We start from the raw sequence: 13,361 nt of genomic DNA, 5'->3' as shown, positions 1-13,361 counted from the left end.
AGCAAGACAGGGTTTGGGTGAAGCCACTAGTTCCAAAGCTAGGAGCACTTTGTACCCTTAGGGAGAGGACGGAAGGCTATATGCTGTGCCAGGTGCAAGAGCCCCAGGCTAGCAGAACCACATGGGGTATACCTGAGGGGGGAGGTCTGCACTTGCAGTAGAAACCGTGATGAGATGCTCCGAGACTCTGTCCTTTCTAGGACCCGTGCTGGACCCCCTGCAGGAGGCACAGAAACCATGAACTGAGTCAGAAGTTAAGTTCTTGCCTCAGGTCTTGCCTCTTCTTAGAAACCTAAGGCACTGCCTTCCATACCCTCCCTTTCAGGTAGGCATGGAAGGGAGGCGGGCAGACTCCACTGACTGAAGGATGGCCCACTGACCACACCTGGAGCAGACCCATTGGCCAAAGTCTCAAAGTGTTGTTTTAGAAACTGCTCCTGGTCCGGCGTATGAGGGCTGCCTTCTTGTAGCCCACAGAGGCCAGTGCCTCCCTCCTCTTCTTCTTCATCACCCTCCGCTGGCTCTTCGAGGTCTGAGGAGATGCCATCCACACTTAGGGGCTCTGTGCTCTCAGAGTCTGGATGTGGGGGAGGGGAGAGGCATCCGACTGTACCCATCTGTCACAGGTACCCCCCGCCCCCGCTTCAGTCAGTCGTCCCTTCCTCACACCTTACCTTCATTGGGGTGCTCAGGACTGGAGAGCCGGCTGCTGCTGTAATCCACAGAGCACGCGCTGTCGGGACTGTGCTTTTCCGAGCCCCTGATGCCTGAGTAGACTCTTCCTAGGGAGCCTCTGCTTGGAGCCTGCACCTGGAACACACTGCCAGGAAGGCAGCAAAGACAAGGAAAAACAGTAAGCCGAATCAGCAGCTCCACTGAAGTGGCAGGCAAACCCTTAGGGCCTGGAGGCCAACCATTGCCTAACTGAAAAAACTCAGAGGGCTTCATGGCCTTATGTGCTCGGGCCAGGGCACAACCCTTGCCTGGTCTCCATGGTGGGGCTGTCGGGCTCTGGGTAGACAATACCCTCTTCAGTGGGTGAGGGCTCCAGATCTTGGGCAAAGACGCCTTCTTCTTGTGACAACAGCTGAATAATGTGGGGGCAGGAGCAGGGCTGGGAAGCCTGAAGCCGAGGGGTCTTTTCCTTCTGGAAACACAAAGAAAGGGGCACCTATGAGGGCTGCTGATGCGAGAAGAGAGTGTTGAGAGGAGGCGGTGTTGGCAAGGATTTGGTGAACACCAATTCTGAGGAAGCAGAGTACTCCAGCTCTGGGAAGAGGCAGCAGAAGCCAGGCTGGGCTCTGGCTGGAGAAAGCCAGCTCACCTGGACAGCACATGAGAGCGCGGGGACCTGCGGGCCATGCTTCCCAGGACCAGATGGGGACACAGCCAGTGAGTCCTGGCTTGGGCCTGGAGGGCTTGGAGCCAAGGTCTCCAGCTGTCTCAAGTCCAGCATGGAATGAACACTCAGCTCCACACCTGGCTGAGCCCAGCGCCCTCTTCTTTTGGGTCCTGTGTTGGCTACAGGGGTTGAGCCCAGGAACTCCATGGTCTCTTGCTCCTGGTGATTGTAGGTGAAAAAGGAGTAATAATTAGAATCACACTATCAATAAATAAACATGTATGTACATATAGTCTGCATGCCCAGCACCTTCCATTACTAGTTCATTTCATTTTTACAGCAAGGCTACAGAGAAGGCCACACCATTATCCCAGGTCTTACAAGGGACAGAACCACAGCCCAGATTTCAGTGAGTAGCCCAAGCTCACGGAGGATAATAAGTGGCCTGCAAGCCAGGCTGGCTTTAGAGTACATGCTCTGAGCTGCATTCTAGACAGGATATCTAAAATAGGAACCCTTCTAGTTTCTACCTCTATCTGGTGTCTTATTTAGAGCTAGGGTTCTAAATAATCCTGTTCTCTGAAGACACCCATCAGAACCCTGAATCTCTTCACAGCAGTAAGGACAAACCAACAACAAAGAACTGAGGCCCAGCATGGCCAGAGAGTACCAGATTCCACATCACCAATGGAGTGCTAGACTCAAAATCTCAACTTGGAACATGCGAGGGCTGGACTGCTTTGGGGCTTGCTGAAAAGATCTCGCCCTCTCTGCCACTCTGCAACAGTCAAAGCCACAGATCTTGTAGCCTTTCCCTCTGACCGTTCTGAACTTACCTCCTCAACTGGGGTCTGCAGAACTATAGTGTCCCTAGTCTTTTACTTGCTGGACCCTTGCTTTCCTGGACTTTCGTCCCAACCATGTGACTCAGCACGTTTCTACTCCCCAGCACAGGCTGTGTGTCTGTTACTGTTGCTTTGCTCTGTTCAAGCAGAGCGTGGTGGTGCAGACCTTTAATCCTAGCACTCAGAGGCAAAGGCCCTGTGGATCTCAATGAGCTCCAGGCCAGCCAGGCAGACACTTGCTCTAGAACAGCTAGTCATCTGATACAAGAAGGAAGACTGGTGCTCCCTCAGCCCTCATCCCAGACTAGACATAAGGTCTTCTTTGGAGACAGACTGGAACATGTGGGCAGATCTGATACCCAAATGCCTCATGAGGCGCAAGGGACTCAAGAGGCTACCCCTTCACTTCCAGTGACTTTGGAAGCACATTTCAGAGATGGCCACTTACCCGACTCATTTCCCAATGGGACAGGCTTCGGAGCAAGGCTGGACTCGAGACCGAGGCTAGACAGAAACAGGCAACCAGAAGTGTTTCCCACCTACCCACCTCTGGGACCAGGAGCCCACAGCATCCCCTTCCCCATGTGATCACTGTGATGGCCCAGTTTCCTTAGCCTGTGGTCCAGATGGGGCTCATCTAGCCACTACACCAGCTGTGCCATCTGCCTCATCCCTGACTGCCACAAACCTGGCTCTTTCTTGGTACTCTTTCCAAGAATGGGTAGAGCTGGCAGTTCTTCTTCTTCAGTCCCCTCATCTTCCCCCTCCTTGTCACTGTCTGAGGAAAGAGCTGGTCCAGGAGGGGGAGCCACTGGAGCCTGGTGCCTGAGTCAAGACAAGACATGGGAGAGGGCTCGCACATGAGAAAGAAGGTCTAGGGAGACACAGAAGCTGCTCAATACCAGGTTCTAAGGGAGGAGGAACAGGGACAGCACACCAAATGATGTGGACAATGGGCAAAGCCAGTCTCTGTGCCACTTACTGCTTGGGTCCAGAAGCCCTTTGGGGAGAGGTTGGTCCTTGCTGCTTGGCCCCTCGCTGACGCTGGCGCAACTCAGCCAGGCGCTGCCTCATGCTGATGGTCATCTCAGAGCTCAGGCGCCAGACAAATATGCAGCTGGGGGGAGCCACAGCATGTGTGAGAAATCTGGAGGCAGCGACGCCTGTCTTCCCCAATTCCCATGAATTGGTAAAGAGATCCAAGCCACCCTCCACTGCCAGGTCAGGCTCCACCAAGAACTATCCCTATTTAGACCCACTTCCCAGAGACATCATGAGCTCACCTGTCCCCTGACACAGAGATGAGATGTTTGCAGTCGTTGCTAAATTTCATGCCAGTGACAATCTCTGTGAAGAGTAAAGAATATGGTCTCTGAACTGCCATGGAAGCCTAACCAAATCCCTGCCTGTTCTACAGTGAAGATAGGCACTGACTGCAGGGCAGGGGCAGGCTCTAGCCACACTTAGGGCCTTTGCTCTAAGAGTCTGGACGGGAAGGGGAAAATACCAACCACACTGTCCCCTTCTGCTAGCAGGCTTCCTACCATTGCTTCAGTCAACCGTCTCCTCCCAGGGCAGGTGGGCAGTCACAGGGTGGCAAATAGACAAGGGAACAAAATACAATTCTGGATGGGGAGGTGAGTGCTGCACTTACCTGAGTGACCAAACATAGTGGCCACACACTCGCCTGAGGAGAAGTCAAAAATGGAGAGGTTCTTATCAGAACAGCTGGTGGCAATGTAGATCCCTGAGGGGTCTGTCTGCACCTGGGAAGACACACAGGGAAAAAGTGAGGAAGCCACGCCCTCTTCATTCAGTACCTCTCTATCCCGGAGCGCCTGGCCCTTACCTTAATGAGAGTGCCGTCCTCACCCTGAGAGCCTTTAAACAGCTTTTTCTGCTTCCCGCTGCTGATGTTAAAGATGCTGTGGAGGAAGGACTGCTCACATTAGGTGGGGTACAGCACAGGTGGCACAGACCTAGCGTTCACCCCGTTCTGGGAGACCCTCTTGACCACCCAAGGGCTACTCTCTCAGGTAAGGCATGGCACTTTGTTGCCTCAAAGAGAGTCAAAGGCCCAGACAAAAGGACAAAAATGGGGACAGAGCTGCATGAAAGAATGTGGCCCCAAAGTCTGAGAAGTGGAGGCCAGAAAAATGACCCAGTGGGTAAAGCCAGACCTGATGATTCAAGTTTGATCTGCAGGACCCATGTCCTCTGATGTCCACATACCCACCGTGGTATGTGCACACCCTTCCCTGCCGCCCCACACAAAATAAATAAATTAAAAATGAGTTTTTGAAAAAGTCTGAGAAGGGAATGCCCACCGAATATTTCGGTCTTGGCAGCCGATGGCCGTGTACTTCCAGCTGGGCTCCACATCCATGTCATAGAGGGTTGTCTTCCGTACCACGTGGTGTGTTCGCGTAAACTGTACTCCTTCTCCAGACTGCAGCAGGGAGGACATGGGCAGGCCACACCCAATGCGTCACCAGGTCACAGAGCTTGCGTTGTCTCCCTTCACCTCTTGTAACCTGAGACCCTTTTGCCACCCCTGCCCTGTCAGGGACACCCAGTGGCCTTACCTTCTGTGCAGTTCGGAAGTAAATGCTCTTGTCTGCGCCACAGCTGATCATGCGCACTTGCCCATCACTGGCTATGGGGGACAGAGACGTGGATGCTTCCACCATATGAAGGCAGCCTTTCTTCTGCCTTCCCTTACTTCCCCCCATCTAGCTACTCTACGTGGTGGGCCAACCAATTAAAACAGAATGTATTCCACTAACCCTACGTCCTCACCCTCAGCCCAGCCTGTCTGACTCAGACTCTGTATTCCACCTGTCTTCCCACCTAGCCTCACGACTCCCAGGTACTTTCCAATACCTTCCCCCGCCCCCCACCAGCAGACAAGGTGGTAGGTGGAGGGATGTACAGCCTCCGTTTCCCAGGCCCCACCTGCAAACTTGACGGCAGTAATGGAGGATGAATGCTCGTCCAGAGTCTGCTGTAGGCTGTACTCCCGCCCAGCATCCAGCACATGGATCAGACGGTCCCGGCTTGCTGACGCCAGCAGCTTCAAACCTGGAGTTGGAAGAACCCCATCAGCTCACAAGAGCAGACTCTTAATGATGCCCAGTAAAGAGTCCCAAGGAGATGGCGTCTCATAGCTGTATAACCATGGAACAGGGACAGGGCTACCCTGTGGTAGTTAGTTTGAAAGAAAATGGCTCCAATTAGGAGGTGTGGCTTTGTTGGAGTACGTGTGGCCTTCTTGGAGGAAGTGTGTCTCTGTGGGGTTGGGCCGTAAGGTTGCTTTTGCTCAAGCTTCACTTAGTGTGACACTCAGACCACTTCCTATTACTGCCAAGATGTAGAACTCGCAGCTACCTCTCCAGCACCATGTCTGCCTGCATGCCCCCATGTCCCACCATGATAATGGACTGAACCTCCGAACTGTAAGAGTTGCCATGATCATGGTGTCTCTTCACAGCAACAGAAACCCTGACTAAGACATACTCTTTTCTTAAAGTCCCACAAACACAGAATGATCCAAAAGATTACAGGACTCAAGATAATCAGGAGCCAAGACAGTTCTAAATGGCATTGGCAGGGCAGGAGGTGCCCTGTGCCAGAGCTAGACCTTACCTGTGTCTGGCTTAGAGTACTCCAGGCACAGGATCTCAGAATCATGGGCTTCCACCTTGAGCATCTCACTCAGGGACTGCAGTTCATGTACCCTGCAAGGATGAGAAGTCACTGTCAGGCTGCAAAGGGAGGGACCTCCTTCTGTTATATCCTTCCCCACCTTTAAAAAAATACCTTAAAGCTTAAAGAAAATTTTAGATAGTACAAATGTTCTATATTTCTCTTCTCCAGTTTTCTTAATTAATATGTATAACAGCAGCACATTATAAGAGCCAGGGCATTTGTGATTAATTAAATATCATTCCTGTGTCACCATTTTTCCCATGGTCCTTACAAGAATCCAAATGGCATTTAATTATCACTCCTCTTTAGTTTCCTATAGTCTGTGATAGTTTCTCCATCTTTCCTTACCTTCATGACCTTGACATTTTTGAGGAACACTGACAGTTACTCTGTTGTATGTACCTCATTTAACTCATGAGTGAACTGAGTTATATACATTTTTTTTGAAGAACACCACAGAAACATAAAAAAAAAATCATGTCCTTCTTAGAACACTGTGCCACGGGTTTCCTCATGCTGCACATGGCTGTTAACCATGCCCACTTGCTGAGACTTCTTTTCCTGAGCTTCCCACCGTAAGCTCATTCTTTCCCTTTTAGGGAATAAATATTTTGTTCCTGAGTGTTTTGGGGGAAACACCCCTCCTAAAGCACTGTCTTTGAGGACCCAACTATCCCAGCCACAATGGGAGACAACCAGTACCAAGCCCAGAACTGACATTACCTAAGCGTCCCCATGCGGTCTCCTGAAGCCAGGTGTTGTCCGTTGGGGCTGATACACACAGAACGGATGCCTACTCGGGGGTCCATCAGGGACCCATCAGCTTTGTCTCCTCCAGGCAGCTCAGTGTCCAGCAGAGGCTGAGTGTTCCCGTCCACATAGATAATCTTAATGAGATCCTAGGGAGGGAGGAAGACATGGGTGAGGCAATCCCAGCAGGACAGCTGCAATACCGAGGACTGCTGGGTAAAGATCAGCCCTTGGCTCACAGGGCCCAGCCAAACAAACGCTGAATGATCAAGATTGGGGAAGCTGGTTCCTGAAAACAAGGTCAAAATCTGTAGGCATGGGGGGCGCTGAATATGAAACGGGGGCCCAAGCCTCTGGCTCACATTGCTGAGGATGTTTCGGTGCAGGGTAGAGCCATGTACCCCAGAGCTCTCTGTGTTCCACAGGCGGATGGTGTTGTCTGAGGAGCAGGTAATAAAGGAACTGGGGGGCAGACAGGCCTGATTGCTGTCCTTTACCTCGGGGTAGACCTGAAGGGACAGAGGGGAAGAGTTAGGCTCCATTTGGGGGACAGTTTTGCCTATTCAAGGAGATGGAAATGGGAATGAAATCCAAGACAGAGCACTAAGACTTCTCCAGACACCTGACGTGTATAAGGAGACCAGGTATACAACATACACAGTGAGAAAAAGCCCAGGAACCTAGCGCCCTCTATGTGCCATAGTATCTCAGTTACATTACATTGTTTCATTTCATTGTTACAACAATTGCATGGATTGGGTACATCATTTTACAGTTAAGAAATCTGGGGCTTGGTTAAGTTCAGTAACTCATCCAAGATCCCTGAGCCCAGGGTGAGGCAAACCTCAGGCTAGGCAGAGGCACACATGAAGAAGCTGATATGCACAGGCACTGACATTCAAACTCTAGACCCCAGGATCCATGACAGGGAAGCTACTGAATCCGAAAGCTGTTCTTGGTGCTCTCGGTCCTCTATTCTCACAATGCTACTCCAGCAGACCTATCCCACATACCTCCACACTCCAGACACAGGAGGAATGATACAGAGCTGAGTACACCTTGCCCACTTTCTTGGGGTCTCTCACGTCCCAAACATAGATGCTGTGGTCGTTGTACACACACGATAGCCACTGATTAGTTGGATCAAAAGTCAAGGCAATGGTGTCTGGGTACTTAGCATTGGCCCCTCCAGAGAAAAGGCGACTGTAGGAGAGAGAACAGAGAGTTACAAGAAAGGGATGGAACACAGGACAGTGTCTCCAAACCTACAGATCTGGAAGTAGATTTGAGAAGACAAAAGCAGTCCTAGAGATAGCACCCACGAGCTGACCCAACACCAGCTGCTGAGCATTGAGTTTTCTAGAAGAACATTAATGAGTTCATAGGCCATGAATATCAGATGAGGCAATTCTGTGGTAACAATGGGCACAAATTTAGATGGTTCTATAAACATCTCTGCACAGATCAAAACAACATCATCATACAAATCACAAAAATGAGGCTGGGGATATAGCCTGGTGGCAGAGCACTTGTCTAACAAGCAAGGCCCTGGCTACTCCCTCCAGCACCTCAAAATCATCGTCATCATCACCATCGTCATCTACTGAGAGCACATGCCTAACCATAAAGTCACCAAACATCACTCTTTCCCTTTCAGCATGATTGGTGGCTGTGTCTTTATCCCAGTGCTTAAAGATAATCAAGGTGACCAATTGTAAAATTGACCCCATTTCCTTGTATCATCCAACTAGCGGCTTCAATCCCTTCAGTCATTCCTAAGACCACCCTCGAGGAACCAGATTGATAACAGCTCTTCCCTCACTCACTAACTGAGCCACTCTGTCGTCCTTCACAGTATGCAGTCTCCTTGGTCCTGACAAAGACCAAGAAACCCAGATTTCTTTGTCTACAAAAGTGATCGTTAAACATCAATACATTTTTCATTCTGTTCCCTGAAGTACTGACTAAAATTCTGAATGGAACTGTGGGCCCCACTTAGCTCACCTGGCCTCAGTGATGCTGGCAATGTCTGTTCCCAGGGCATGGGGTCTGGGTAGGGTACTGAGGAAGTGCAGGTTGGAGGGGTTGAAAAGGCGCACTGTGCCATCAGCACAGCCACAGAAGATGTATTCTTGGCTCACAGAGATGCAGTGGGCCACAGTGGTCTGTGGGCAGAGTAGCACAAGTCAGTAACATCACCTTCCTATTTAGCCTTGTTTGATCATTGCCACGCCCTCTGCAGCAGTTTCTTGTAAAGGAGAGACAGGCCAAGGCAGGGGCAGCCCCTCAGTTATTATCCAGGATGCCCTCCCTCCAGCAGCATGTGCTCGTAAGGCTGATAGCCCTGTACAGTTGGGAAGTGGGGTAAAAATCGGGGACTCGTCTAGGCATCATAGGGGCCAAGATGCTAAGGTAGGAAAATCCCAGAAAGGAGAAAAAACAGCTGAGGAAGAGAGGAAGACCTAGGAGCACTTACTGTGATGCTGTCAGTGTTCTGAGCACAAGAGGAAAGCAGGGGAGAGAGATGAGAAAGAACAAGAGGAGGCAGTCATACAGGTCATGGGACCAGCCCTGGGTCTCCTGGAAATCCAGCCCCTCTGGCATGCACGGAGGCCCAGCCCCAGGTCTAGAGCCCCAAGGCCAGTTCTCCCCTAATTTGAGATATAACTGAACCCTGTCCTGGAGCCAGAGTTACTTACCCTTAGCTCCACCCATTTGTCCAGAAGCCTGCGGTCGCTGAACTCGCACAGCAGCCCAGACGACGTGATACAGAAAGTGCTATCGGCCTTCTTCCCGCGGCCACAGGCCACATCCGTGAACAGGTTGTTCCGCAGTTCCCCCAGCAGCCCCGAGCGGCCCAGCAGGGGCACAGTGGCATTCACCTGGGGAGATATGCCATTACATCCATCTACCCCTGGAAATGAGGTGCTCAGGAGGAGAGGGCAAGCACAAGCTCCCCTACTCTCTAAGACTACTCCTCAGCCCAGGCAGAGCAGGCCCGTCCAGAACTCGTGACTGGTAAGCAGCCACGGGCAGCTAGCTGGAGCAGTATCCAGGGGGCAGAGTCTGTCCTCACCTTTGAGGTCTTACTGTCGTCAAGGTACCAGAATTTGATGTGCCTGTTGCCTGCAGTGACAAAGTAGCTGCAGTCTTCAGAAAAGGACACTGCTGTCACCCGACTAGATACTTTGTTGGAGGCCACAACTATGTTTTTCTGGAGGAAAAGTTAAAAGAAGAATCAAAGCTCTGACCCTGGGGACCAAGATGGGTTGGAGAATGGAGAAGAGCTAGCAAGAATTTCTACTTTGGAAACAAAACAAAACAACTTTCTAGTATTTACTGGTCAGAAAAAAAAAGACAAGCAAATCCTTTTCTAAATGAATTCAAAGGTTTAACTCCTCAGGAGTATGGGAAAACACAAAGCCAGCCCCTTTAGCCCCTTGGTACCCAGTTTCTACCCAGTTGGTACTAGTTTCTACTTCAAATTCTGTTCAGGAATGAGATGGAATCAGTGAAACAAATGAAGTTGCTCAAGTCAGCAGTTCCCTGACTACCCACACACACCAGAACCCCAGGAGGATGTCAAGGCCACCCCACCCAGCCCACTCACCTTCCAGGCCCACACGTTGACAATCATATCATGTTGGTAACCCACAGACACGATGTACTTGGCACTAGGGGAGAAGGCCACACAAGCCACGCCATACTTATGCTCCTGTAGCTCTGCTACCTGGCTACGTTCAGCCACATCCCAAACCCGCACGGCAGGCATGTGCCCACTCTGTAGAAAGCAAGAATGTGCTTGAGTAAGAGCTATGGGAAGGTGCTGTGTAGCCTCCTTGGGCTTTCGCCTCCTCGGCTTCTAAATATTGCTTCTGCAGTGGGTCTCTGCACAACAGCAAAGATCAAGACAAAGGCACAAAAGACACACAATAAACATATGGGGACATTTATGAGGACAAGACTAGCTCAGGCCTCTGTGTCTGAATGACTCTGGTAAGCAGCCAGGCCTACGAAGGAGCTCTGTCTACTACTCTGTCTCCTTGTAAGACCAAGGGCTGTGTTCCTGGTGTGTCCGGCAGGGGGCACCTGGAGATAAGAAATAGTTCAGGGTGGTGGTTTTCAAAATGTGACTTTAGCCATCCCACCCTGTTAGAAGCTACAGCGAGAGAGATGGCTTCAGCATGGAAAGGCATTGGACACCAAGTCTGATGACCTGAGTGAGATTTCCATGCTCCCTTCCCCACACAAAAAAATGAGTACGGTTTTTTTTTTGTTTGTTTTTTTGCTTTTAAAAGAAAAGCTACCTGGGGAATCCTGGGTTACAGAATCATACAACTTTGGAGCAGGGGCCCAGCTGTGAGCACTTTAGAAAGCCCTTGCAGTGACTCTGATCACACTAAGCTTAAGAACAACTCCTGAAGACACGACAGAAGCCAGGGGGACGGCACCCTAAGTGGACATAGGATTGTTGCCTGTTCCTCACTCACCTCTCCAGTGACCAAGTACTTGCCATCAGGGGAGAAGGCGAGGGCAGTAATGGTTTTCCTACAAGAAATAGGGCAAGCTTGGTTGGACCTAGGAAACTAAGCCCCCCACTCCCACACTCCCTCCCTCCTTCCTGTGTAGTTTCCAAAGGCAAGGCCAAAAGGCTGCGGGGTCTACAGGGCACTTCCTATCTGGCCTCAAGGCCAAACCTTGTCCCAAGCCCCTGGAGGCCACGCCCACATACCTGGAACTATTGAGGATGTGCTGTTGTTTGTGTTTCCGCGGATTGAACAGCACAACCACGCACCTGAGAAAATGAGTGAGATGTTAGGCTTAGCTCTGGACCACAGCTCCTCCAAGAGCCCACCTGGGACTGCTGGTCACCCAGCAGAGGGAACAGATCAATCAAACTCTGAGATTCTTCATCCAAAGGGTCTATCTCAGCAGCTTCAGGTGGAAGCCCATTCACCAGGACCCTAAGTACCAGCCCCATCTCTGATCACACCCACAAAGGACAGCAGGGATACTTCCCACAACCTTCACCCCCCCCCCCAAAGAAAGAACACAAGATGGAAGAATAAGTGTGATTTGATCAGCTCAGGCCTCAGCTTGCAACCAGTTCTCAGGCTTAGAGCCATGTCTTAATCATTGTTATAGATGGTGTGTCTCCACCTATTGAATAAGAAAGACCGTGGGGCTAGGCAAGGCACCAGAACTGGAGGGAGGCCTAATAAACTGGAGGGAGCAGAGATAGCCTGAGAGGACCTGGGAATGACTTGAGAATGCTACAGAGCTTCTGGCTGAGCCAAAGGACGCCTGGGTTTCAGGGCCTCAGCAGGGCTTTCTGACCACCAGACCAAGGCAAGTGGAGATTCTACACCCATTTCAGGAAGCAAAAAAAAAGGGTTGTGACTACCTTTCCACCCAGGGGACAGGGCTTCCAGATGGGACCAGATCCAGACTGACTGCCCAGAGGCAGATCTGGGGAGGGGAGCTCCAACAATATGCCAGAGGCCAAGAGTCAGACAGTGTTCTCAGCAGGCCCCTTGGTGGTAAGCAGGCCCTAGCCTGTTTTCCAGCTGCCTAACCTCTTGGCACTGGAGTAGCTGACAGGGGCAAGGCTGGAGGCTGCACACCATAGAGGGGAGGAGGGAAGAGCAGACAGAGACTGCAGTGGGAAACTACATAGAGGTGCACACTGATAACAAGTACTTAGTGTCTCGGGCTCAATATACTAATCCAATATACAGAACACACATGTTCTCTGGAGATGCTGGACCTTTGGTGGAACCAAACATGTCCAGAACCAGAACTTCTACTGATCAGCAAATCTGAAGTCTTGAATTTCACCCAAGAACTAGCTCTTGTAGACCAGACTGACCTCAAACTCACAGAGATCTGCCTGCCTCTGCCTCCTGAGTGTTGGGATTAAAGGCGTGCGCCACCACCGCCCAGCCCAAGTCTCCTTCTAAAGTACTATGGTCCAGAAGGGTTTTAAGTATGACAAAAGCCATGTTCAGGGGCACACCTGTCGTCCAACATCCAACCAAATCAAGCTTTGACTCTTCAAATGTTCAGTGTGCAATATACCAAGTCTGTGGTGCTTTGACTGAAAATGCCCCCTCCCCTAGGCTCACAGAGAGTGGCACTGTTAAGAGGTGTGGCCTTGTTGGAGTAGGCGTGGTCTTGTTGGAGGAAGTGTGTCATTGGGGGTGGACTTTGAGGTTTCAAATGCTCAAGCCAGGCTCAGTGTTACTCTCTCTTCCTGCTGCCTACCAATCCGGATGTAGAACTCTCCGCTACCTCTCCACCACCACGTCTGTCAAAGTGCTGCCATGCTCTCCACCATGACAATAACAGACTGAACCTATGAACTGTAAGCTAGCCCCAGTTAAATGTTTTCCTTTATAAGAGTTGGCTATGGTCATGGTGTCTCTTCACAGCGATAGAAACCATAACTAAGACAGAGTTCAAAGCTAGACTGGACTACTTTTATGTTTCCTTAAAAACATAAAACATGACATAACCCAAGATGGCTCTGGAAATTCTGTACTCTATCACTTCTGAACAGGTGTATGAAAATATGTATGAAAATACACGTTAGTTACAATTCAAGACTATTCGGTGTGTGCAAAATAATACCCTCTAGGCTGACCCACAGAGTTTTCTGTGGCTGCTGTGTTCTGAGCCCTTCCTTATAGTTTGCCCTGCGCCGCTGAAGAGCCCCC

At 50.7% G+C, this 13,361-nt stretch overlaps 1 protein-coding gene across 2 annotated transcripts in view; it reads right to left on the bottom strand.

Moving 5' to 3' along the window:
* The window catches only part of Mapkbp1 (mitogen-activated protein kinase binding protein 1), a 52,861-nt gene that overhangs the window by 4,481 nt on the left and 35,019 nt on the right, over positions 1-13,361 (bottom strand). The window contains exons 3-27 of one of the 2 annotated variants that reach the window (XM_075961853.1): positions 11,378-11,440; positions 11,136-11,193; positions 10,256-10,426; positions 9,722-9,859; positions 9,345-9,527; positions 9,122-9,139; positions 8,650-8,810; positions 7,659-7,848; positions 7,008-7,154; positions 6,619-6,794; positions 5,833-5,924; positions 5,143-5,268; positions 4,773-4,843; positions 4,515-4,636; positions 4,037-4,112; positions 3,842-3,953; positions 3,471-3,534; positions 3,170-3,304; positions 2,876-3,012; positions 2,636-2,691; positions 1,325-1,561; positions 984-1,147; positions 675-820; positions 386-577; positions 133-217 (exon numbers count right to left, since the gene is read on the bottom strand). In XM_075961853.1, the coding sequence (XP_075817968.1) occupies positions 133-217; positions 386-577; positions 675-820; positions 984-1,147; positions 1,325-1,561; positions 2,636-2,691; positions 2,876-3,012; positions 3,170-3,304; positions 3,471-3,534; positions 3,842-3,953; positions 4,037-4,112; positions 4,515-4,636; positions 4,773-4,843; positions 5,143-5,268; positions 5,833-5,924; positions 6,619-6,794; positions 7,008-7,154; positions 7,659-7,848; positions 8,650-8,810; positions 9,122-9,139; positions 9,345-9,527; positions 9,722-9,859; positions 10,256-10,426; positions 11,136-11,193; positions 11,378-11,440 (3,120 nt within the window). The remainder of the gene's footprint in view (positions 1-132; positions 218-385; positions 578-674; positions 821-983; positions 1,148-1,324; positions 1,562-2,635; positions 2,692-2,875; positions 3,013-3,169; positions 3,305-3,470; positions 3,535-3,841; positions 3,954-4,036; positions 4,113-4,514; positions 4,637-4,772; positions 4,844-5,142; positions 5,269-5,832; positions 5,925-6,618; positions 6,795-7,007; positions 7,155-7,658; positions 7,849-8,649; positions 8,811-9,121; positions 9,140-9,344; positions 9,528-9,721; positions 9,860-10,255; positions 10,427-11,135; positions 11,194-11,377; positions 11,441-13,361) is intronic. The other variant, XM_075961855.1, reaches the window with a different exon arrangement.

This window comes from Microtus pennsylvanicus, chromosome 2 (assembly GCF_037038515.1).
Source record: "Microtus pennsylvanicus isolate mMicPen1 chromosome 2, mMicPen1.hap1, whole genome shotgun sequence".
Taxonomy (NCBI): domain Eukaryota; kingdom Metazoa; phylum Chordata; class Mammalia; order Rodentia; family Cricetidae; genus Microtus; species Microtus pennsylvanicus.
Note: the sequence above shows the minus strand (reverse complement) of the source record. Positions and strands in the feature narration are given on the sequence as shown.